The sequence below is a fragment of the Parus major genome, chromosome 1A, assembly GCF_001522545.3.
Source record: "Parus major isolate Abel chromosome 1A, Parus_major1.1, whole genome shotgun sequence".
NCBI lineage: Eukaryota > Metazoa > Chordata > Aves > Passeriformes > Paridae > Parus > Parus major.
In genome coordinates this window covers 70460857-70484171 of record NC_031773.1, presented here as the reverse complement: position 1 = coordinate 70484171, position 23315 = coordinate 70460857, and the positions used below count along the sequence as shown (strand labels likewise).

At 38.9% G+C, this 23315-nt stretch overlaps 1 protein-coding gene across 1 annotated transcript in view; it reads right to left on the bottom strand.

The window, feature by feature from the left end:
- LOC107204210 (potassium voltage-gated channel subfamily KQT member 1-like) overlaps positions 1–23315 on the bottom strand; it is a 481393-nt gene that overhangs the window by 441206 nt on the left and 16872 nt on the right. The window contains 4 exon segments of the mRNA XM_033514697.1: positions 3491–3590; positions 5417–5492; positions 8971–9097; positions 21586–21676. Of these exon segments, the coding sequence (XP_033370588.1) occupies positions 3491–3590; positions 5417–5492; positions 8971–9097; positions 21586–21676 (394 nt within the window).

The following is a 23315-nucleotide window of genomic DNA, read 5'->3' as shown; positions in this document are numbered from 1 at the left end:
CAAAGAGGGGAGAAGGAGAAGAAGCAGCCGCTCCGTCTGGGTGATGGCGAAATTCCCTTCTCTCCACCGCAGCAGCTTCGAGACCCAGCACACCAACGTTCTTCCCCGAAACCGAAAAAAGCTAGCTAAAAAACTGTCCCCACCCCCTTTTTCTGCCCCCTTTCCCTCCTCCCCTGGGCCCGGCCACTCTTTGTCCGTTGTGAGCACCCCTAAGTACCGGTAGTTAGGTTGTCCCAGCACATAATGGGTAAAAATTCCCCGGGCAGGCCAGAAGGACAAAACAAAAAAAAAAGGACACTTAACCCTCAACAAAAAACTTCTTATGTTAATATACAGAATTGACAGGATGATAATTGGAATAATTTTGGTTTAAGTGCTGGCTTTTTGGGAAGCAGGCAGGAAAATAGCAGTCTTATGAAATCCTTTCAAAGTGGCTGAAATATCAACAGAACTACTGAGTTTTTTTCACCACTGATACCTCTCAGCTCCAGCACTATTCATGTAAAGACACAATTATTTTTAAGTAAAGGCCAGGTGAAAATGCAACTGCTTTGGACTTACTCTAAATGTCACCAAGCCATGTTTCATGCGTATAGGAACTGGCAATAGTCAAATAAGAGATTTTTAGGCTTCAGGCATTAGCTTGAGGCTGTGTGAAACTAAGTCACACAAGGTTCTCACTCTGGCCTAGGAAATCATAAGGAGGAATCTAAACAGTCCTTAGAGAAGGAAAGCAACCTTTGCAGGTGTTGTTTGTCGCCTTGTTTTCTTGCAAGAAATGGTCAAGGGGTGGTGTTCCTAAATGTCCAATGATGATGATGTGTTAGTTTAATGACCAATGAATGTTTCACCTTCTAATCACCTTCTTGGAACTGTCTATAAAAGAATATTTGGAAGAATAAAACTGGCTCTCTTGTGCAACCAAGCCAGAGAGTCTGTATCGTTACTTTCGCTGTTCCTAATATAGTGCAACACACATGTATAGAGAGGCTATATTTAATTATTAAGAACAATGGCAGTAATCTCATGCACATTTTAAGGGAGAGTCAGAAGCTTTTTAAATAACACATACTTCATGAGACTTGATCACAACACAAGGAGTATTCTGGAGGCATAAGGCCTTAAACTACATATTTATGTGGGTTTTATTAGATAAGAGCTTAAGAATAGAGAGTGCTGCCTAAAACAAATGGCTCTTTGCAGCAGGCATTTTCAAATACACACAGGGGAAACAGCAAGAACAAGAAACATACCAAAGTAAATCTGAATATTGAGAGAGTTGAGTCAGTACATTTTTTAGACTCAGCTGTATCTCCATTTTCAGTTAAAATAAAGACCACACAATACAAAGTTCACAACTTGGAAAAAATTTGAGAATCCCTCCTCTCCTACAAGCAGTGGAAGAGCAAGGTGAGGAAGGAGTAAAACCAACCTAGAGGCTCACAAGCTGGAGTTTGAGTGGCTAACTTGGTTTTTCAGCAAGCTGCAGGATTTCTCCATGGCTTTCCACCACCACATATGATATTGACTCATGTTTTGTTGCCTTTGGCAAGAAATGCTGGTATATAAGCTCAACCTGATGAAAATAGAAGAGCATCCCAGCCAAACAGGGCCTGAGTGAGCTAATTGAGCTATATGTAAAATTCTAAAACACATGGAAATTGTTGGTGACAACTTTACTAAGCTCTTCTGGGCACAGGGAGGTACAAGTGCTTGCTATTTTCACAGGGCACAAAGATGTGAATTTATTTTCTCACATTGCTAAAAGGTTTAGGGACCCATTTTTCTGTAAGAGTATCAAACATAAAGAAAACCAAAAATAGATGAAGACTTTGTACTCTGCCTGTGAAGAAAAAGCAGCTGAGGTGTTTTTGTTTTGGTTTTTTATTTTTAAACAAAAAATTTCTTCCAGAGGCTGGACAAGAATAAAGGTTCCATTTTTCCTTCTGTTTGGTACCTTGTTAGGGTTTCAGCTACACTTGTCCAATGTCAATACAGGACTGTGTGCTTGGTATTTTTTTCTAAATGTGTGAGTGGGTGATCTGCTGGGGTAAGTACTATAGATGTGTGGAGTTTTATTTATCACCATAATCACTTCTTTGGATAAACACAACTTCAGGTGCATCTACTCATAAATTCACTTTTCCAAGGATTTTTTTCCCTTTTAGGCCATTGAACTTTCTTATGTTTGTGTTGCATAAGATTGAAGTGTTGTATTTTGGAAATAGTATTTCCTGATTCTTGACTAGAACTCACACCCACAGGAAAAAATGTTCTCAAACAGCTCTGCCAGTAAGGGTAGCAAATGTTGAAAAAGTTATTTGGATATCAGCTCTGTCCTAGCAAGATACCCAGGAAATGTAAGCATAATAAATGAAGACCACACAGACTGGGAGCATTAAAAGTTATCCTGTTGTACAGTCTGAAAGGAGGCTTTATCCCACAGCACTTTGGTGTGCACAGCCATCATGGCATAGAAGTTCCCACTGTACTAGGGGAAAAATAAAAGGAAGAAAATTAAATTTTAGTATTAAATTGCTTGGATTAAGTGCAGCACATTCTCTGTCCTAGAAAAAACAGTTTTCTAAATAGAAAATTATAACATATCTGTGTGGAAATCTGTAATTAAAAAAAAATAATAAAAAATCTCCACATATTTGTCAATATGTGGAGAACAAATCTACACTCATAAGAACAGGTTAACCACCACAAGTGGGATGTGGAGACTAATAGCAGAATATTAGCCCTCCACAATATGGCATGAGATGCAAAACTAAAAGGCTATTAAGTTTCTATTATATTGATAAAGCTAATAATAAAGAGATTCCATGAAAGCTCAAAAAGAAGCCTTCAATTAGAAATATATTAAAGTCTGCAAAAAAACTTTTAAATTCTTCCTGCTTAATGAGCATTCATACTGAAAATTGTTTCAAAGTTTTAGCAGACATGCACCTATTTATAGCCAGGTTTGCCCCTATGACCACACCCTTAATGTAATTTTTCTTATACCACATCGTAACATAGTTTATATTTTTTTATTTAGAGAATGAATTTGAAAGCTCTGTATTCAAGAAGAACAAAACAGAAATATTTAAATAATTGACTTCTAGCATGTTTTTTCCACTATTGTTTGGTTTTCTACAGGAAAACCAAGCTAGGAATGCATCCTCTGCAGAGATAGTGGGGAGAACTTGCAATATGAAAGGCAGTCCACAAAACTGCATTTAAGAAATCGCATTGAGGGATAACATCAAAGAGTACAACAGCTAACTAATAGACCCAAACACTGGTGTTTATACCCTATTAGCCACTGCCCTGCATAGAAAAGAATAGCTTCCCTTTTTAAAAGATGAAAGAAACACATGATGGACTTTTAAAGTATTTTTTTTTGTTGCAATGTAACAGTTCATTTAAACCAGACCATGATTTGAAGCCCACAGGAGAATTTACTGAAATAAAAAGATGAAGGGCATGTTTAAAGGCTGGGTACCTGTCGATGGATGAAAACCACTGACCCCAGGAGTCTCCAGGTGCCTCCCTGGCAGTCAACATGAAGCATCCGAAGGATCTGGAGGAAATGGATCCCCCTGTAAAGAAAGCAAAGTATCAAAACAAATACAATAAATACATAAAAATGCTTGAGGACAATACTGCCTTATCCACGTACAACTGATTATGTCCACTAACACACTGCCATGTTCAAGAACTGTGATATCACTGCCCCTGCCTGGAGTGGTATCTCAGGCTTGAGGCATCTCTGTATTTAGATCACATTTCATTATAGTCAAGTTTATTCAGAAATACTGACTATGAAAACAATTATTTAATGGGAAAACAAACAAAATTAGAGGAAACCTGTATAGTTTATATTATTCCAATCTTTAAATGCCTCCTTTCCAAGGAAAACCAATGCTTCAGGCTATGCTAACACAAATATGAGCAAAGTTCTTTCTCTATTTGCCAAATGCAAAATATGAATCAAACATAGCATTACTGAAATCCTTGTTGTGTAAGTTACTGAAATCTATCTGATATAACTGGAAAAAGATAGAGTCCTATGTGTTTTTAGGAGAATAACTAAATCAATCATAAGCTCCAAACATTTTCAACTAAATAAAAATAATTATCAATATGATTCTTCAGCATCATTTTATTCCATAAAAATATTTAATTGAGTCACTCTTTTGACAATGGATTTTGTTTGCCTATAGTCATCTTACTGTCTTATCCCTGAAATAAACCAGTGAAGAGCAAGAAAAGGTGAAAGCTGAATTCATCAACCTGAAAAATTTGTCACTAGAGGTGTTTTTGACTCTTGTTAGCAATCTTCAAGATTTTTTGTGAGTGTAGGTTTTGATTTTTAATTCAGACTTGCCTGATCCTGCTGGCTTTTCAGTGGAGCAATGATAACACTGCAGGGATGTGGGTTAAGGTTCTGTGTCAGACAGCATTCTGAGGTGTAAGACAGTGACTCTGGACTTAGTACTTGGAAAGGCTGGACTGAGCCCGAAACCCATTGGGCTCACATATAAACACACAGGGCCTTTTCATTGAAGTCCTTCCTATGCTTCTAGTTAAATTTAAAAAAAAAGCACAACCCTTGGAATTTTCACATGCACCTTCCTCTTTTCCTATGGGAGCCGATATTCCTTCTGCCTGGATGAAGTCTTTACCAGGTAAGGATGAATGTTCCACATTAAGAGTTACCTTAAAACATTCTGTACATGTAGTCCCCGCAGCGTTCACCTACAGAGCTAGACAGTTTAGACAGCCTGGACATTCCCACTTCCCAGTGATTCCACTCCACTGGGAAGCAGAGGCTTGTGACAGAACATGCAGCACATCTTGGAATGGGTTAGGAGTGGGAAGTACACCTACTGCTTATCATTCTTTTCTTCTGTTTACCCACTTCACCTCCCAAAACAAGCCTGCAGTACTGGATGCAAGCTGAACAAACACTGTGGACATCAAATGTTTCTGGTTGATGTACAGTGTGAGTTACTTGTGCCAAACAAATCCACCAAAGCATAATTACTCTTTAAACAAAATAATTACTCATACTCAAAAAAGCACTGAGTTAAGTGCTGTCTGGATTACTTCTTAAATAAACCCATACTCTGTAATTCCCTCTTGTCTCAGAGACAGTTGTTTGATGTTTTAAATAGGACACATTTTGTTTTTTCTACTTGGCTTCAGCATTCCCACCATTTTTCATTTGCTCTGTTCCTGCATTTCATTTCCCAACCAGTCACCAAGCAGAGAAGCATCCATCCTTTACTGCCCAGTGCTTCAATAGAGTAACTTTCCCTGTGGTAGGAAAATCAGACATGCAGCTAAACTGGGAATTAGGCAATCAGATACACATCTAATAACGTCTGTGCTAGTGAAGAGCTGCAGTGACAGGAGAACATAGCTTATTGGAGAGGTGGCAAACACCTGTCCATTAGATCCTATGCTCAGAACAATAATTGAGGCTACTACCACAATCAGATCTGTTAAAAAACAAGCAAATAAATAAATAAACAAACAATCAAAAGAAGAAAGAATGTATTGGGTTTTTTTGTTTTGTTTTTTAATCTCAGCACTGAGAAACACAACAAATACAGACTAAGGAAAACACTTCAAAAAAATAAATTGTTAGCTGAATTTGGTGGGCATGTTAAGTCTATGTAATAGTTTCACATCAAAACCCCAGTGGCTACAGTTTCTTCCAGGATGAATTCAGTGACAGAAGTTTCAAAGAGCCCAATGGATCAGGCAGTTCACCACAAAAAAAATGCAAAGATGTTGTGACATGCCTCGGGGAGGCAAAGAGTAACTTTCAGATAAGCATTGTCCCACCCCAAACCCCTTGTGAAGGGCAGCCCAGGAGTTCTGACTGGGTTTGAGTACCTGGGGGTTCTCCCTTGTTGTGTTTCTAGTGGTCCCTGACCCTGAACTCCACCCTCAAAGGTGGAGACCCTCAAGAGTTCTGTCCCTTAAAAACCCCTGCTGTGCCTCTGTTTGGGGCTCTCTGTTCTGGATCTGAGTTTGTTCCCATGCTGAATAAATGGTTTCATGAACAGGAGCCCATCATGTTGTATTACACACTGGTCCCCAGAACCCTGTGACTTCACTGGACGCGACCCTGAGGTTGTGGACTACAATACAAAGGCATTTGTGCACCCTAGAAATGAATCCATATTTTGGCTCAAGGCTTCTAATCCAAGAGGAAATGCAAGGGTTTGGATCATGCAATAATGAAATCCATTAAGTATCATGCATCATACACACATACACTTAGTTTGAAAGTTATATCAAAGCTGTAAAGGCAAGCTTTCAAAGCTAAGGGAACTGTCAGAACAAAGGCTGGCTAAAAAAAAAACGTGAATTGTTAGTTTACTTTGTGATACTGTCTTTATTTGTATGAAAATATAATTGTTTCCAGAGTTCCTTTTTTTTTTTGTTTGCTTCCACAACTCTGCAATTTACAGAGTTCCAGCTTTATACAATGCAAATGATAGACTGAGTTCACAGTGCCAGCATCCCTTACCGCCCCTCATCCCAGTTAATTTCTTTTTATTATTGAACCTTGCTGTAACATTATCCTGAGAAGACATTCTTTTAATTTCCTCACAGGCATTTCTCTGGAAGACCCCTTTAAAGCATTTAAATGCTTCCCTTTCAAATTATAGCCAAAAAATAAAGGGTAGTATTATAAATGAGTAGCAAATGGAGGCAGAATCAGGAAAAGTTTTGGTAAACTTTCCTTTGCCATTTTGAAACAGGCAGTACTTTATTCTTCAGAGCATTTAACATTATATAGCACTTCAAAATACCAGCCCTGATGGCTTCACTTGCAGCTGTGAGGGCTCAGAACCTCTGCAACTCAACTTCAAAGTCTGCCCTTGGACATTCAGAAAATGAGGCCCACTTACGAAAACTGATTTAGCCAACTTTCCATGGGATGCCTGGACAAGAGGCAGGATGGGATCCAACCTGAGCTGCAACAACAGTTTCCTTCAGCAATGTTAACTTGTTTTTTCCTCTCCCTTTTAATGTTCTCCTGCCTCACTCACAACCATGTAGTTGCTGCAACAAATATTGCAAAAGTTCTACAAGCAACAGCATCCTTCACTCTCTGAGTTAAATTAATTTCTAGTATCAATCTGATTTTTGCTGTAAAAGCCTCAAGGGAAAGCACACAGTCAGTTTAAAGACTATACTACAGTAACTGTTCGTGAATGACAATGACAATGAAAATGACAATGAAAATGAAAATGAAAATGAAAATGAAAATGAAAATGAATAAAGGGAGGGATGAGGCTACAGAAAGAGCTTCCATTTGAAATTCCATTTGTATGCCTGACTACAAAGTTTTTATGCTGTTCCTTTATCATGTATGTGTGTGAACATATATCTGTAAACTTTGGAATTTAGGGTGGGTTTTCTTCCCATCACAACACAAATCTTTGCCCTTAGCAAATGATGCATCATGTCTTTACTTAATTATCAGACATACACATATCCATCTGATGACAGGTACTAAAGGTGGAAAAAACTGATGCTTAGAAAATGAGTTCAACCAAGTAGTGAAAGAGATTTCATTTGTACTTGCTACTTTTCTGAAAGTGTTCTTCATGGTAGAGATATTTCTTTTTCTTTTTTTCTCTCCAAACCTGTTCTTCTATCTCTGCTTCTCTTCTGTTCCTAGTTTTCATCTGTTTCCAGTCCTTAGACTTCCTTTATTAATCCCAGTTTACTGATCCAAACAGCCTTATTTTACAGCCTAGGTCTCCAGCATGTCCTGGCCTTTCACTGCCACCTTTCAATCCCATGTATTTCCAGCCCCTGCTGATTTCCCTTCAAGCTCCTGAAGCTTGTCAGTCTTTTTAAGCGTTCCTCTCCCAGACCTTCGTATCAGAATCCAGCTCCTGTCTTTTTACTGAGCCTGTGTTTCCCAGAACATTTCCTACACCTCAGCCTGGAATTTTCCATGTTGAACTTTCTAAGAACTAATTCAAATTATAGAGGGAATGAAAACCCATAGAACAAATCTCACTGCTGTCAAAGAAATTTTAGGGGATTTTTTTTCTGATTTTAAAATAAACCTTTGTATTAATGAAGAAATAAAATAATTGCATGTTTTACTTTCTGTTCTAATCCTTTAATTTCTTTTTCCAGTGTTTTTTATTCATGTTGATTTGAAAATGACAGGATGAGTCAGCCGGACTTGATCATTTACAGCAAAGGTATTTTCCAAGTTTAGCTTGTTCTGTCAGTGCAGACACTGTTCCATATGCATTTGATGGGTAAAAGCAAACCTTGACTTCCAATGTATTGTATTCCTAGGGGAATTTCAAAGGTTAAAATAAAGTACTGATACCTGTGATTGCACAACCAGCTGTAGCCATTCTTAGCTTTTCTTAACAAAAGCCACAGTATCTTCCTTAAGGGCTGCAATACAGACATGAATATTTGCAGTGGCAAAGCACCATACCAGCATAGAGAACCCCTTGAAACCACATTTCAATGAGCCTATCAATCTAATATACCCACCTAAGAAGCACTTATTAATCGAGAAAAAAAATCAAGAACACAATGAGGAGTAATAATGATCCCTTACAGGCCTCATAGTCACATCACAAAACTAGACCAGTCTAGAAGCAGACAAAGAATTTGTTTATACCCAAGGAAGGATTTTGTGTTCAAAATCTTGTCAATTTCCTGCAGTTACCCAAGATTTAGTCATTTCTTCACTTTACAGTCCTGCCTTTCTAAGCCTGATGTCTGCCTTAGCCATATTTTAATGGCTTTAATAATTAAATATTTTAATATTTTGTCAGTTCTAGCAATGCAAAAGAAGAGAAATAACAAAGCTGATAAATGCTTGAGGGATAGACATAGCTCAGAACTGCAATAAGGCCCCTGCAGAAGATGACATTTTTATTTACAACAAGCAGGAGGGTTGCAAAAGAGTTTAAAACTTACCAATGATGGATATTGGCTTCCTGGCAAACCAGATCCTTCCCTGGAAGCCAACATATTTACTCTTGCAGCCTGCAGACCACAGCCGGACCAGATACTCAGCACCAAAAAACACCACCAGAACTATTCCCTAGCAGAGTGAAAAGAAGAGATCAGAGTTGAGTTTTTTCATTAAAAGCAGTTTGTACATCTAATTTATTCATAGGACTAATACAAATGAGTAGAGAAGCATTAAAACGATTTTGCTTAATCTGTCCACTTTTTGTATGAATATGCCAGGCAGAAAATAAAAGGGAGAGATAATCAGTTCCTGAATGTGATTTGAATTAATAAACAGATGGTTTAAGCTCCATTCCATCAGTATATCATAGGGAAAAACACAACATTATTCTTCTTTTATTTTGACACTTCTTGCTCTTCAGGCCTTTCCCCACCTTAATTGCCCTCCTCTGGACACATTCTCACATTCTGATGTCCTTCCTCTATTGAGACACACAAAACTATCCCCAGGACTCGAGGTGGGGCTGCACCGGTGCAGAGCAGGGTGGGGCAATGCCCTCCCTCCATCCCTGTGCACCCCAGGACACAGGTGACCCCTCTGACTGCCAGGGCACTCTGGTGACTGACGTTGAACTTGCATCAAAACTCTCATATCTCTCTGTGCAGGGCTGCTCTTCAGCCTCTTGTTCCACTGTTTGTATATATAACCAGGACAGGCTCATCTTAGGGGGAGAGTAAAGTTCTTGCTTTTGCACATTTTTATATAGTTGGTGATTACCAGCTCTCTGGTCTATCCAGATCTCTCAGTGAGTCCTCTGTACCCTGGGGGAGTTCACAGCTCTCCCCAGTCTAGTATAGCTATCAAACTAACTTGATGTGCATTTGATTTCTGAGTAGCTCACTTAAAAAACATATTGGAGAGCACTGGCTGTAAAGTTGAGCCCTAGGGTCCCGCCCAGTGACTGAATCCCAGGCTGGCATAACCCTGATTACTGCAACTCTTTGAGCCAATTGCTCATCCAGTACCATGGGCTTGTTGAGCTATGTGGTGGAGCATTTATGCAGAAGGATTCAGTGACAGACAGGACCAAAAGCTTTGATGAAACCCAAAAAACCCCACATTTTCTGACTTTCCTTAGTCAACTATGGATAAATTTGAGTTGTTTAATCAGCACTTTCCCCCATGAACTTGTGCTGGCTGTAACCAATGACTGTGTTTTCTCTCGAGTGTTTTTCAGTAACTCCCAAAACAAATTTCTCAATAATTTAACCAGGCACTGCAATGAGACAGACAGGTCTGAAATCACCAGGGATTTCCTTCTTGTCCTTGAAAACTGGGGTAATATTTGCCAGCTTTCAGTTTAGTGGAACCTTTCCAGACTCCCAAGACTACTGAAAAATAAATGTAGTGAGGTCCCAAAATGACATCTGCCAGGTCTTTCAGTATCCCACCAAGCCCCATGATTTATGCACATCCAGCTGTAGCAACAAGTCTCAAACAAACTCAGTGTGGACTGAGATTTTATCATCCCCCCCACAGTCATGGTTTCCCAACAGAAGTCCAGACTTCCCAGGGCCAATATTTGTTGAAGGCAGAGGTGAAGAGGACATCAAATGTCTCTGCTTTGTCTACATGGCTATTCTTGATATGATCAATCTCATCAGGCAAAGGCCCAATGCTATTTCTGATCTCCCTTTTGCTATGAACGTATTTGTAAAGGTCTCTTTTATTGTCATTCCCAGTCCTGGCCTGCTTGAACTCAAATTGAGCGTTGACTGCACTGATTTTCTCCCTACCATGGGGACAGAATCTCCTCCCATGTCACCTGGCCTCTCACATACTCCCCTTTCCTCCTCAAGTTCTATAAGATCCCTGCTCAGCCAAGCTGCTCTTCTGGCCAGCCTTGCTTGACTTCCAGCCCTTTGGAATTGCCTGTTCCTGTGCTCTTAGAGGATGGCCCTGAGAAGGTGATCAGCATTCAGAGCTCCCAATACATCCAGAAGCAGATTCCCAAGAGACTACTAACCAGCCTCTACTGCTCTCCACATATCCAGGATCAAAATTTTGCTGACAGTTCATCTTCTATCACCAGCTTTTGAAACTCAGCTCCTCCAAGTTCACCATGACCAAGACACAACCACCAGCCATCACTTTCCCCACAATTCCCTCATAAACAACAAATCTAGGAAGACAACTTTCCTAGTCAACCACCTATGCCAAGGAGTTATCTTCAACATGTTGGGAATTCTCCTGGACCTGTTTGAGTCCTCTGTATGACATTCCTACTTGCTATCTGGGAAGATAAAATCATCATAAGGATTGGTGACGGAGGTGAGCTGTATATCCAGCATGTAAATAAATTAATTATCAATATTTTAGTATTGCTCCCCTCTTCAGAACTGCATTGTGAAGCACTTGTGAATGACCAAGGATAGGTGTACTTTAAATACTTCTAAAGAAAGCCGATTAAAGTAAAGATCACAACGTGGACAGATGCATTGAGATCTCTGTTCCCCTCTTCCTTGTTTTTCTCTCTGTTGCAGTGTGGTAGCAGAACCCAAACACGGCTTCTAGGCTTTGTTCCAACCCAAACTGTACCCAGTAATTCAGTCACCAAACACCTACTACATGAGTTACAGCTTTGGAAAATGTTTGCATTTTAACTTGAACATGCTTGCAATCTGCACCTGGGGAATTCTAAAGCACCCAAAAAGCAAAACACACTTAAATCAAAATTTTCACTGAATGACAATACCAACTCAATTTTAAAACTGACATTCTGAATGGCTCAAGAGAGACCAAAATATTCCAAAGGTGAAGAAAAAATAAGAAAAAACTCTACAATAATATGCAAAAATTCATGTTAATTCTGATTTTTAACAATGTTAGGTTTAGTGAACATTTCTGTGTTCACTTCTGCATCTTGTTTTGCCTGGAATGAGAACCAATAAAATATGCACAGTCCTCCTCTTTTTTGCATGGCACTTTCTGCCTGAATTAACCAAGGATTAGTATAAAACTAAGAAAGCTTACAGCCATCCTCAAGGCAGAAGCACAAGAAAATACACAGCAAATTAAAATTAACTCCCCAAGTTTCATTTTTTAGTGTATTTATTATATAGAGCATCTACAACCAATTCTAAGTTTGCATTCGGTCTACAGTCTACATAGAAATATTTATCCAAGTATAATAGTCAAATCAAATCCTAAGAACAATGTGCAAAGTTAAAGAATTCCTGCATTTTTGGAATTTTGAAAAATATTCTATCACTTATTTAATTGTCTATCTATGTTTTTAGAAGATTCATGGTATTATCACTCTAGCATTTTCTTGCTCTTCTTAGGAATCTCCAAGTTCCACTAAAAGAAGCTGAGCACTGTTTATAGCAGTGGAAAAATCATTTTAATGGACCTGCATATTACAATTGCATTAGGTGAAAAGCTCTGTAGAAAGGAGACAAGCAGAGAAGTGCCAAGGAAGCAAAAACTTCCTGGATTTTCCTTGATTATTCTCTGAGGGCACTTTTAAAAGCTGAAATTAAAACTACATCTAGTCTGAGGTTATTTTATACTCAGAACTCATCTTGGTTATGTCCAGAAAAACCTGATGAAGTCAGTAAGGTTACACAGTCTATGGAAAGGAAAGATAAATTGTTGACAGGAAGGAGGAAAAGAAGGAACTTACACCTTCGACAAATTTGACATAAATTATTAATCACAGTTCATTTTGTCCTTTTGTTCATTTTGTTCATTTTGGACAGGTGTCCACATTATCAAAACCACAACCATTAAGTTGGCAGACTCAGACAGGCCAAAGACCAAAAAAGCATGAAAACTGGACAAACATCACAGCTCTGCAGGTGGTCCCTCGAAAAACCAAGGAAGATTATGACATTTACACTATTGTGTATACCCTTAATGCAAGATAGGAGACACCCACATCCAGAGCTACCAAGGTTCATCAAACTTCACCTCACTAAATTCACCTTCAAAAAAAAGCCCTAACCTCCCTCCTTTTTCTCTTCTACACACAAACACTTTTCAGAGCCTTAAATGCATTGCCTCTCATTTATGTTCTGGTAAAAGGAAAAAAAAAACAACAAAAACAACCCAGCAATTTTCTGGGAAGGCAAAAAAAAGTAATAATCATCACTGAAATGCTAACAACTGATGGTGAGAACTTGTGGACAAAATATGGACCAGAACAAAATCAGCAAAAACAATCTGCAAATTAAATTTACATCCATGTGTCAGTTTGAGATCATTCTCCAGCCTTCTGCAATTTTCCAGAACCCTTGCTTTCAAAATGGGATTACACCCACAAACCCTTTTGATTTAGACTCCCAGCAGTATTTTTCCCCTTCTCCTGGAAGTGGTCAAGGAAGAAATGGATGATGAAGGATTCTGAGCAGATTTAATAAACCTGGAAAGCAGTTTATCATCAACAGAAAGCCAGGGATGAACTCTTCTACTGAAACTGTAACCAAAAATAATGAGTGGAAACAAACTGTTGCTTTATAAAAATAAGAACCATATCAGACTTGATTCTTCTCACCCACATGTCACAGTCTCTTCCTGTTATGATCCTGGTAACTCAAATTGCCACAGAAATACCAACAAAATAATTTAATTACAGATTTTAAACTGGGTCTGTGCTGTCTAACACCTCTGCTAAAGTCAGTAGTAACATTCCATTACTCTTTGCTTCTTCCTCTCATCTGGGAAAAAGACCCAAGGCAAATAAGGACTGTAATAGTCCTTGTCCTTAAATTAATTTCATCTTTGAATTGTTTTTTACTCTTCTGAAGCCTAGGCACTTCATAAATCTTCCCTCCCCCCACCAAATTAATAATAAAATAATATATATTTATGCTATTTTTAGTGTAATTTCATTAATGTAATAAAAAATATGCAAAAATAAGCTTAAAGGGAAATATGTATACAAATAACTTCCACCCATATCTAATTCAATCAGTTAAATAAAAAACCTTTGTGAAAAAGCCATCCATTTTTTATCCAAGAATGTCATTGATAACCATATAAAAAAATGCTCACATTAACACAGAAACCAAACACTTTTTCACAGGCATGTGTGTGTGTGTGTAAATTAAATATATAGCCTGGAATTATAATTTATCCCAGTTTTGTTATGGATAACTGCACTGGGGAAGCAGGAGAGGGAAGTTCACTGGAGAGATTAAAGTGCACACATGAAAAAGAGGGGTATTTTCTCAGCTGCAGCTGTGTTTTAGGTGGAGAGCATACACAAGGCTCTCTTCACTTTTTTATTGGAATAGTTAGGTGCTGGGGTAAAAGGAGGAAGTGGGTTGGCTAAATGAATAGTGTGTGCTCATGGAGATTCAATCAAGGAATGGCAGCTCCAGACAATGAAGCCTCAGAAAGAGGCATAAAGGTTTAATAGTCCAAATGTTTGCACACGTGTACTTATGTCCCAAATTTAATCTGATAACCTGTCTTCAAGGTTTTCCAGTCCTTACAGTTGAAAATGTCCATTTAGTGACCTATTTAGTTTAATAACTACTCAAATGCCATGAAAACCTACTGATACTGAAAATGTGTCTTTTTTACCATCATGCTGAATCTCGCAAAGATGACAGATGTCCTGTGTGAAAACAGAATAACCAATATACAGAAGAAATAATGTCAAATGCTGCTAAGTGTCCTATAGTACTATTAGCTTACTTACTCTTCCAACTTTTAGGTGAAACAAATACACTCAAATTCTGTTGTTTGGATACAAGTGGATTTAATAATTCATAAAAAATACATTTCCATGCACACCTGATAAATATGCTGAATGTTCTGACTTCCTACCAGAAGTATGCTTGTCTTTCATTTTATTGCTATTTGCTGTTTCCTGCATGGAATGAAGCTGTAGACTCATGACAGAAGTACCTGGTGCTCCCCTTGTGACAGCCACATTCAAGTGTAAGTCACAGAGGAAGAGTTATTTTTTAATTCTATTTAAGCAGGTAACAATTTTTCTCCAAAGAAAATCAACTACAGCCTCAACTATTTTGGCCAGGACTTTTTTCTCAAGTGCTTCATTCTTAAAGATACCACTAAGGTAAATATAATCAAATAGAGAATGAATAAGATTCAGTAAGTTAGTGCCTGAAATTCTAATTTCTCTGTAGATCCACAGAAGCCTTCCAGCTCCCCCCAGCACATCCCTGAAGGGACCACCTCTGGTAGGAGGTGAAGGGTTTAGCTTTGCTCCTAGAGTGGAATCAATCCAATGTGAATATACACTTCAGAATTTTAAATAATTACTTCCATGTTTCCTAACTTTTTGCTTTGGGAGGGTATCAATATTTTGAGGAGAGGAACTGAAAAAATCCTGCATGTGTCTCTCTACCTTCCCCTCAGTACCAAGAAATGTTTCTCAAGTCCCTTGGCTACATTCTGAAACTCCTTTGCACAGAGAACTCCACTGAGCCCCAGTCAGTCAAATTTGACTAAGGGAATTATGAGTTGGCTCTTTCTTAGTCTCAGCCTTACTTACTGCAAAAGTACTTCTATTTCAGACATTTGAAAAACACACAACCATCATTCCGTATGTTCTGTGGTGCATCAGGCACAAGGTAATATAACCCACAGGAATAATTAAATTATAATTCACATTGAGAAGCCTGAGAGCCACATTTGATTCCAGAAAAACAATGACAAATCAGCAAGATTACTCAGCAAACAACTTGAGATTATGCAATGTGTTGAAAGACTTGCAGACTCAATTTTTTTCCTAATATGTTTAATGTATGAAACCATATTCCATCTCTATTTTAATAATGCTTTGTATTGTAATAATATAATATTCACAATCTATCTTTTCATCTTCCCACAGACCAACAAGAAGCTCAGAAAGAAACAGGGATTCTCCTTTTTGCTTTCTCTCTCAGAAGTTTACAGGAGTAAAAGAATACAGCAAATGCTTATGAGTCATAAGTTTATTTTTATTCATGTGTATTCTGCACTCGTAGGGTCTGGGTCTTACACAATAAACAGGAACTAATGTATTTTCTCCTGAGGCAGTTTGTGTCTCAGTGCCTGTATGGGACTGGACACCTCATGAACACCTGCTGTCACCCAGGCAATATACACTGCACAAGTATCACAAAATGCCACAAATTTTTATGGGATACCCTGTAAGAAATCCATTATCAGTTGTAAGAAATAGCGTGGTGAGGCCAGCAGGAAGAGCACCTGTGTACTTCAGGTATTGCACTATCAAATGATCACTTCATCAAACAGACCTGGGGAAGGCACCAAGTGTTCATGCTACATGGCAAAAACCAGATTTAGGATTATAATCTGGCACAAAGGCAGGAAATAGATAAAAATCACATCTTTTTTTACCTTCTAACACTGACTGTTTTGATGGGATGGAGAAAACGCTTTCAAGCCCATTAGAATACATTCACTTCACCATAAATCAGAGATCACTCAATTAAGCTTTTTGCAGGCTTGTTTCTCCTCTGGTACAGGTTGGAGGTGACCAAGCATTTGATGACCTGGCTACACAGTTTAAATGGGAGACATTTGTCTGCAAAAGAAGAGACAAACAAAAAGCAACAGGAGAGCTCCTCCACTGCAGACAGAAGAGTGTAGCCTCCTTTCAAAACCCTCACTTTGAAAATAGAGGTATTCCAAAGAGAAAGGCCACCCGGATTCCGAGTTCAGAACCAGAGCTGTTAAATAGTGACATGCCTTAGCTAGCTTAAGGAAGCTAACTATCACTTGGAACTGTGAAGTTTGAGTACTTTGGGCAGCCTTACTTATATTTAGAGGACAAGGATGTGTGTGTTCATGACACATGACGCAGAAAAAATCATATAAACCCAAAACTGAGCAGTGACTTTGGGAAAGCCATGTAACAACAGGGACCCATCTGCAGCCAAAAATTATTCCATAAGATCCTCCTTCTAAATACCACAATGTGAGTGTCTGGCCTGAAAAACTTGAGCACCATCTGGTGTAGGAACTTCTCATTTCACATCTCAGCTTTTTCTCCGACAGAATTTGAAAACATGGGAGTGCTAAATCCATGCTAAATGTAGTCACTATATGAGAATTTCCAGCAACCAACAGTGCAGTAAGGACTGACAACAGAAGCAACAAGTGAGGACTCTGAAAATACAGTTTCTGAGGGAATTGTGTATGCTCTGGTGCTGCAGCACTGTGAACTACAGGTGCTTTTGTTTGAGGGAGATGATGGTGCTTTTTCCAGCAAGAAATCTATCAGAGAAAAGCAGATGCATAAAGTCTCATAAAGGAAGAGGTACCACAGGGCCTGAACTCATCAGTTGAATCAATATGATTTATAGCAAAACCTATCTATTTTCTCCAAATCAAGAATACCCTTGGTATTCATAAATTTAAAAAGTAATTAACATCAAGATACTAAATGTTTCCCTTACTCCTGTAACACTGTCATTATACAAATCGTAAGTTTATTGTGCAGTTATTCACAGTGTGTAAAAATGTCATGTGTATGATGAAAATAATATTTTGTTCTTGTTTTTAGACTGGCACAGTTAGTTAAAGTTGTCCCACAACTTTTTGCAAGGTCTTTTGCAAGTAAATAAAAATAAAAATTTACAAACTACCATGGTGACCTCTCCTGGCAGGGAAATGTACAACCTCTAACTATGAAAACAGATTAATCCTCAGAGGAGGAAGTACACCTGGCCCACTTTATAGTTTATTTTTTCATTCCATATCCTGAAACATCTAGATGCCATTTCCAAATCAAAACTGACACATAAACTAAGAGATCACCAAGTAAACATTACAGCCTCTTATTGCAGAGACAAAAGCCTAATCAAGATGCTTTGCAAATTTTAAAAATACTTTTTCAACAGAATAACCATAGAACCAGATAAAATTATATCTGTGTTATTAGAAAATTAGAACACGAGACTAAATGTAAGGATAAAATGTTACCTAAACCTGGGGCAACTGGGAATGAAACTCAGCTGTAACTCAGTATCATCTTGAGTTTTGCAAACACTATTCACAACTGTGCCTTGGTCCACTGCACTTGTTTCCCCACACACTGTATGTCACTCTATTAGGAACAGCGAGAATGAACGACACAGATTTTCCCCAGTTTATTGCTTCAGATCTTTTTTATAGACTGATACGTGAAAAGTACAGAAAAGAAACTCTTATTGGTTAGTAAACTAACACATCACCATCATTGGTCAGTGGGGTTCACCACCCCTCGACCTTCTCTTGCCAGAAAACAAGGAACAGACAAACAGCACCTGCAAGGCTGTTTTCTATCTCTGAGGATTGTTTTAATTCCTCCCCATGATTTCCCAGACCACTTTCTCAGGCAAGACTGAGAAAGCTATGCGGCCTGCAATTTCCACAGGGACTGTGCTGCCTGCTTCAGAGTTAGCATCTATAACTGTATAAGATTTTTTTCATATATCAGACCCTAAATATGTCTGCATAGACCAGTGAGAAATCTTCCACTGGTACAGATAAAGGACCAAGCAAGGTTGGGGAAGCCACAGATTCATTTTCATACTACACTACAGGCACAATCTGAAAAAAAACCCCAATGGTACATGCATTTAAGATTTGTACATTGTTAAACAGCATGCACAGTGTCATTGTGACTCTTTTTAAACAGTATTAGAAACTCCAGGCTTCTCTCTGCAAGTTTAAAAGGTTCAGAAAGAGCTAAGTTCTTCATCACCCATTCTGCTGTTGTTTACCAATACAAGTCATTGTGCCAATGCCACTGTCACTCCCCTCAAATGCAGGCTACTAAACACTCAGAGGAGGGAAAGAAACCCAGTCAGGAATTAACAAAGCTCATACAATGTGTATATATGAAAAAATTAAATTAGAGTATGTCAGGCAGAACTGGGAAGAACTCTCCTAAGAGTGATAGGGAAAACACAAAATGCTTGGTAGCTTGAGAACAAAAACATCCTTCAAACAACACATTTCAAGTTCAAGAAAAGCAATTTCACCAGTTCTCCTATCATGGAAGTAAACGGATTTTACCACAGTGAGGATTAGATGGAGATTTAGATGTTGTAAGTGCAAAAAACAGACGTTTCCTTTGAGCCCAAGCAAGACCATCAAATAAAACAATTGTGGCAGAGCGGAGGCCCAGCATCAGCCTGTACCTGAACCTGTGGCTATGCAATGTTTTCAGTCATCTCAAAGACAACAGATTGACCTTCACACTGAAACACAGGCCTAAAAGGCACATTACTTCCCTCCAGAATTCACTTGAATTGTAAGAGACTTGAGAGCATATGCTTAGGGAATGGGAGGAAGAGAGTAAACGTTTTGGGGTTTTTTTTGCTCTTAGTTCCAGCAACTCCTTCTTCAACCCCTTTTTCTATTCTAGCTACAAACACTATGATATTCTCTCCTTTATATTCACAGAGCTTGTCTGAATCAGTCTCACATCTGACAAGAAATTTCTGTAAGACCATCCAGATATCATAAGAATGTAATATAATTAACATAATGACATCTTTGAAACACAAAGCTTTGATATCTTAGGACACATCCATAGCTACATCTATTACCAGTGTCTCATCTCTACTCCAGTGACTCATATTATCCAGAATTGTACTTGGCACACTATCACACCCTCCCTAAGAAAATACAAAAACATTTCCATGTCTGATAGTACCAAATACTATCCCTCTTGTCAGTCCTTAGTAACTTTCAAGAGGACATTTTTGAAATTGATCCTTCCCAAGTGTTAATATACCTGAATATAAAGAGAAGCAGTTTTCTCACAAGTGGGAAAACACCACAAGCATCACATGCCAGTATTTATTTGCTGCTGAGGGCTGTACAAAGAATTACAGGGACCTTCACTCAGGAGTGAAACAAACCAATTTAATTTTTAACTTGATCCAGTAGTTGCTTTGTCCCAGTTTTGATTCTCACCACACTGGCAATGAATGTCCTCTGTTCCCAGTTTCAAGAGAGCAGGCAGAATGTACAGACACAGGTTTCCATATTTTGGAGAGATTAAACTCTGGTTTCATGAACAGTCAGCTGTGGTATGAAGTAGATCAGAGTAATAATCCTCCTAGGAGTAAAGAGAGCAGCAATCTCTACACTTCTGTGGGGTGAATACCTTCCTCGCTCAAATGGGAGACCCAGCTGGAAATTCCTTCAGGCAAAGGTGGGAAGATGTGCTCTAAGCAGAAGTCCAACCATTTAACTCCTAGCAACAACAAGTCTCCCAACTCTATGAAAAAGAACTGATTTAATTTGATCTAAAACCAATCTTTTATAATTGAAGTGAATTTATTTCAGACCAAAGAAAGACAAATGTGTTCTATGCAAGTGACTCTACAGTAGCTAGAAGAATAGTGACCCTCTGTACTGGCCATTTCTAGGAATGAAACTAAGGAAACAACAAGAGGAAAAACTCCAGAGAGTCATACTCCAGGGTAAGGCTGTGACACAAGGAGGCTAAGAAATTGTTTCATTGACTGTGCATGATTCATTTGTTAGATGATAACATCACCCAAAAATAGCTGGCAGTGGCTATGTGGTCACTCTGAGAGCCACACATCTGTTTCCATCTCATTACTCTTTGTTCAACAATGTGTCTGCACATGCACATTCTATCTGCACAGAAACAGCCGAGCCAGGATCACTGTTCCCGTGTGCTGTGCCTGTGCTGACCTGCAATCACCACATCTCAGGGAGCAGGAGGGGACCACACATGATTGGCTGAACACTGCACTTTGCTTGACACTGAATTGTGGCTTAAAGGCCAAGCAACATTTTTTACAGGATTAATTTTAATCAAGATCTCAAAATAACTCTGGGGTCTAATGATGCCTCAGTCAACTGCATGCAAAAGCTGTACACTTTAATATAGCCTAAGCCATAGGAAGTCACTATTTAGTAAAAGGAAAGTACAATAAGAATACTGAGAACATCACATACTGAGATCAGAGGATTTGAGTGGCTAAAATACAGATATTGCAAGGAACTGTTTGAAAGTTATTTACTCCAGTTTTATCAAGGATATCTAATTTCCATTTTTCACTCCCTAAAGGTGAATGGAGGCAGGGGGGAACAAAGGAGGAACAGTGTCTAGTATCCTTATGCAAGTTATTTATACTTTTGATTCCCACCAAGCCAGCATCACTGGTGATGGCAGTGTGACAGGAGCTCTTCCTTCCTGTTCTGTAGAGTAGCAAACTAGGCTGACAGAAATCTACCTCTGAAAAGCAACATTTTGGCTAACTTTTTACCATAAGACTTAGAAAATACATGTTCTAAAAATTCATTCCTATAGCATATCTTGTTCCATGCTACCTAAGACTGATGAACACCAGTTGTCCACTATAAGTGATACACTTTGGGAAATGCAAGTTCATAAAAACTGGAAGTCTAACAAGTGTCCTCATAGTTCAAGGATCTAGAAAATTATTATCCCCATTAAACCATGACCTTTCTTTAATGAAAGCAGGCACTCTTTAAAATGTCCTGGTAGCATGCTTTGCATGAGGATTTTTAAGTTATCTCCCTTGCTCACCAAAAGCAATTCATGTTTAGTCAAACTGATCAGCTCTTTTCCAGAAAAGTTCACTTACCATCCAGAAAAGAGTTCCAATGGCAAACTCAGAATAGTGCTCTATACTAGACAGTACACTGAATATTAAACAAGTCAGCACCAGGAGAAATCTGTAAAAAAAACCCAGTGTTTAGTGAATTGTCAAGTTGAACTGTAAATCTATATATAGTTTTTTGTCTCTTTCATTCACATAACTTTTTGTTCACAAATACTTTGTATTTAATCAGTCAATTTTTCCTAGTCAAATGAGTATCATCATTTTGCATTCATTCAGCTTTCAGAAACATGGAATAAAAATGACAGGAAGGCTGAACACAGTAAATCAATAAGTAAATGTCACATTATAAAATATATTTCTCAGGGAAGGCTGTCATAGTGAATGTTTCACATTTCACTGATTGCTGTACAACTTCAGCAATTCTCATTCTGGTAGCTTTTACTTGAAAATTACAGGTTGAAAAGCTTACCAGGAAGGGGAAAAACTCTTGTACAACCTAGAGACCGGTAACAAAATTAATTCCTTTGGAGTTCAATCCATGATCTCACCCCAGCGGACACTTTTATCAGTGTTCTAGAAGAAGAGATGAAATGCACCTCATCAAGTCCACAGCCCAGGAGTTTGGTCACTAAGCTTGAGGGCAGAGCCCCTGGTTAGTGGTGCCTGCACAGGCTACAGAACAGATGTACAGGAATCTCATAAAACTTGACAGGAGCAAACCTCAAGTCCTACACAAAGTGTGGGGAAGAAGACTAAAACATGTCCCCCTGACCTCCCTTTCCCAGGCTCAATTCATGTCCCTAATTCCCTGCTGCTGTGCCTCCCTCACTCAGGCATGCCCAAGTAGCGAAGAGGGATGGGGAATGCAGGGTTGTGGTCAGACTACAACACTTTGTCTCTGCCCCTCCACCCTCCTCCTCCTCACACTGCTCCCCTGCTCCATTGTGAGCCCTTCCATGAGCCACAGGCCTTCAGGATAAACCTTCTCCAGGGGCTGCAGGGAATTTCTGCTCTGGAACCTGTGGCACCTCATCCCCTTTCTCCTGCTTCTCTCATCCGCTGCTCAGAGGTTGTTTCACTCTTGCTTTTCCCTCTCTTCTCACAGCCCACACTGTGCTTTTGACCTTTCCCTAGGAACTTTTCCATCTAAGACTGGGGGCTCAGCAGTACATGTATACACAAAGATATAAAAGAGTACACAATACAGAATCCCAGAATCATTTAGCTTGGAAAAGGCCTCATTGAGTAAAACAAATCAATCCAGCATTTCCAGGTCCACCACAAAACCCTAAGAGCCCCATCTACACATTTTCCAAGTACTCCAAGCATGGTGATTCCACCACTTCCTGAGCAGCCTGTTCCATGTATTTACTCAAAGATGCACTTCATACGTATATATCTATATATCTAGAGAGACAGAGTTCTCAGAATAAAATATGGGACAAAAAATAACTAGTGCAAAGAACTACTTGGATATGAAAACTCCCAAAATGTGTTTGCCTCAGATGGAGGGTAGGCTGAGCCAATATTCTTTATGCAGCACGTTCAGACCACGACAAGAACCTGGGAAAAAGAGACATCTTTGATATCTGTGGAGCCCTTCAGCTTTCTTTTTTCTCTTTTTAGAGTGCCTCAGAGTTTTAGACTGCCTTGGGATCCCCAGGAACACTGAACAGGTGAAAATGAACACTGGAAACATTTTTTGGTATGTTTGCTCTGATCATTCACACACTGCAAGTAAATTGCAAGTT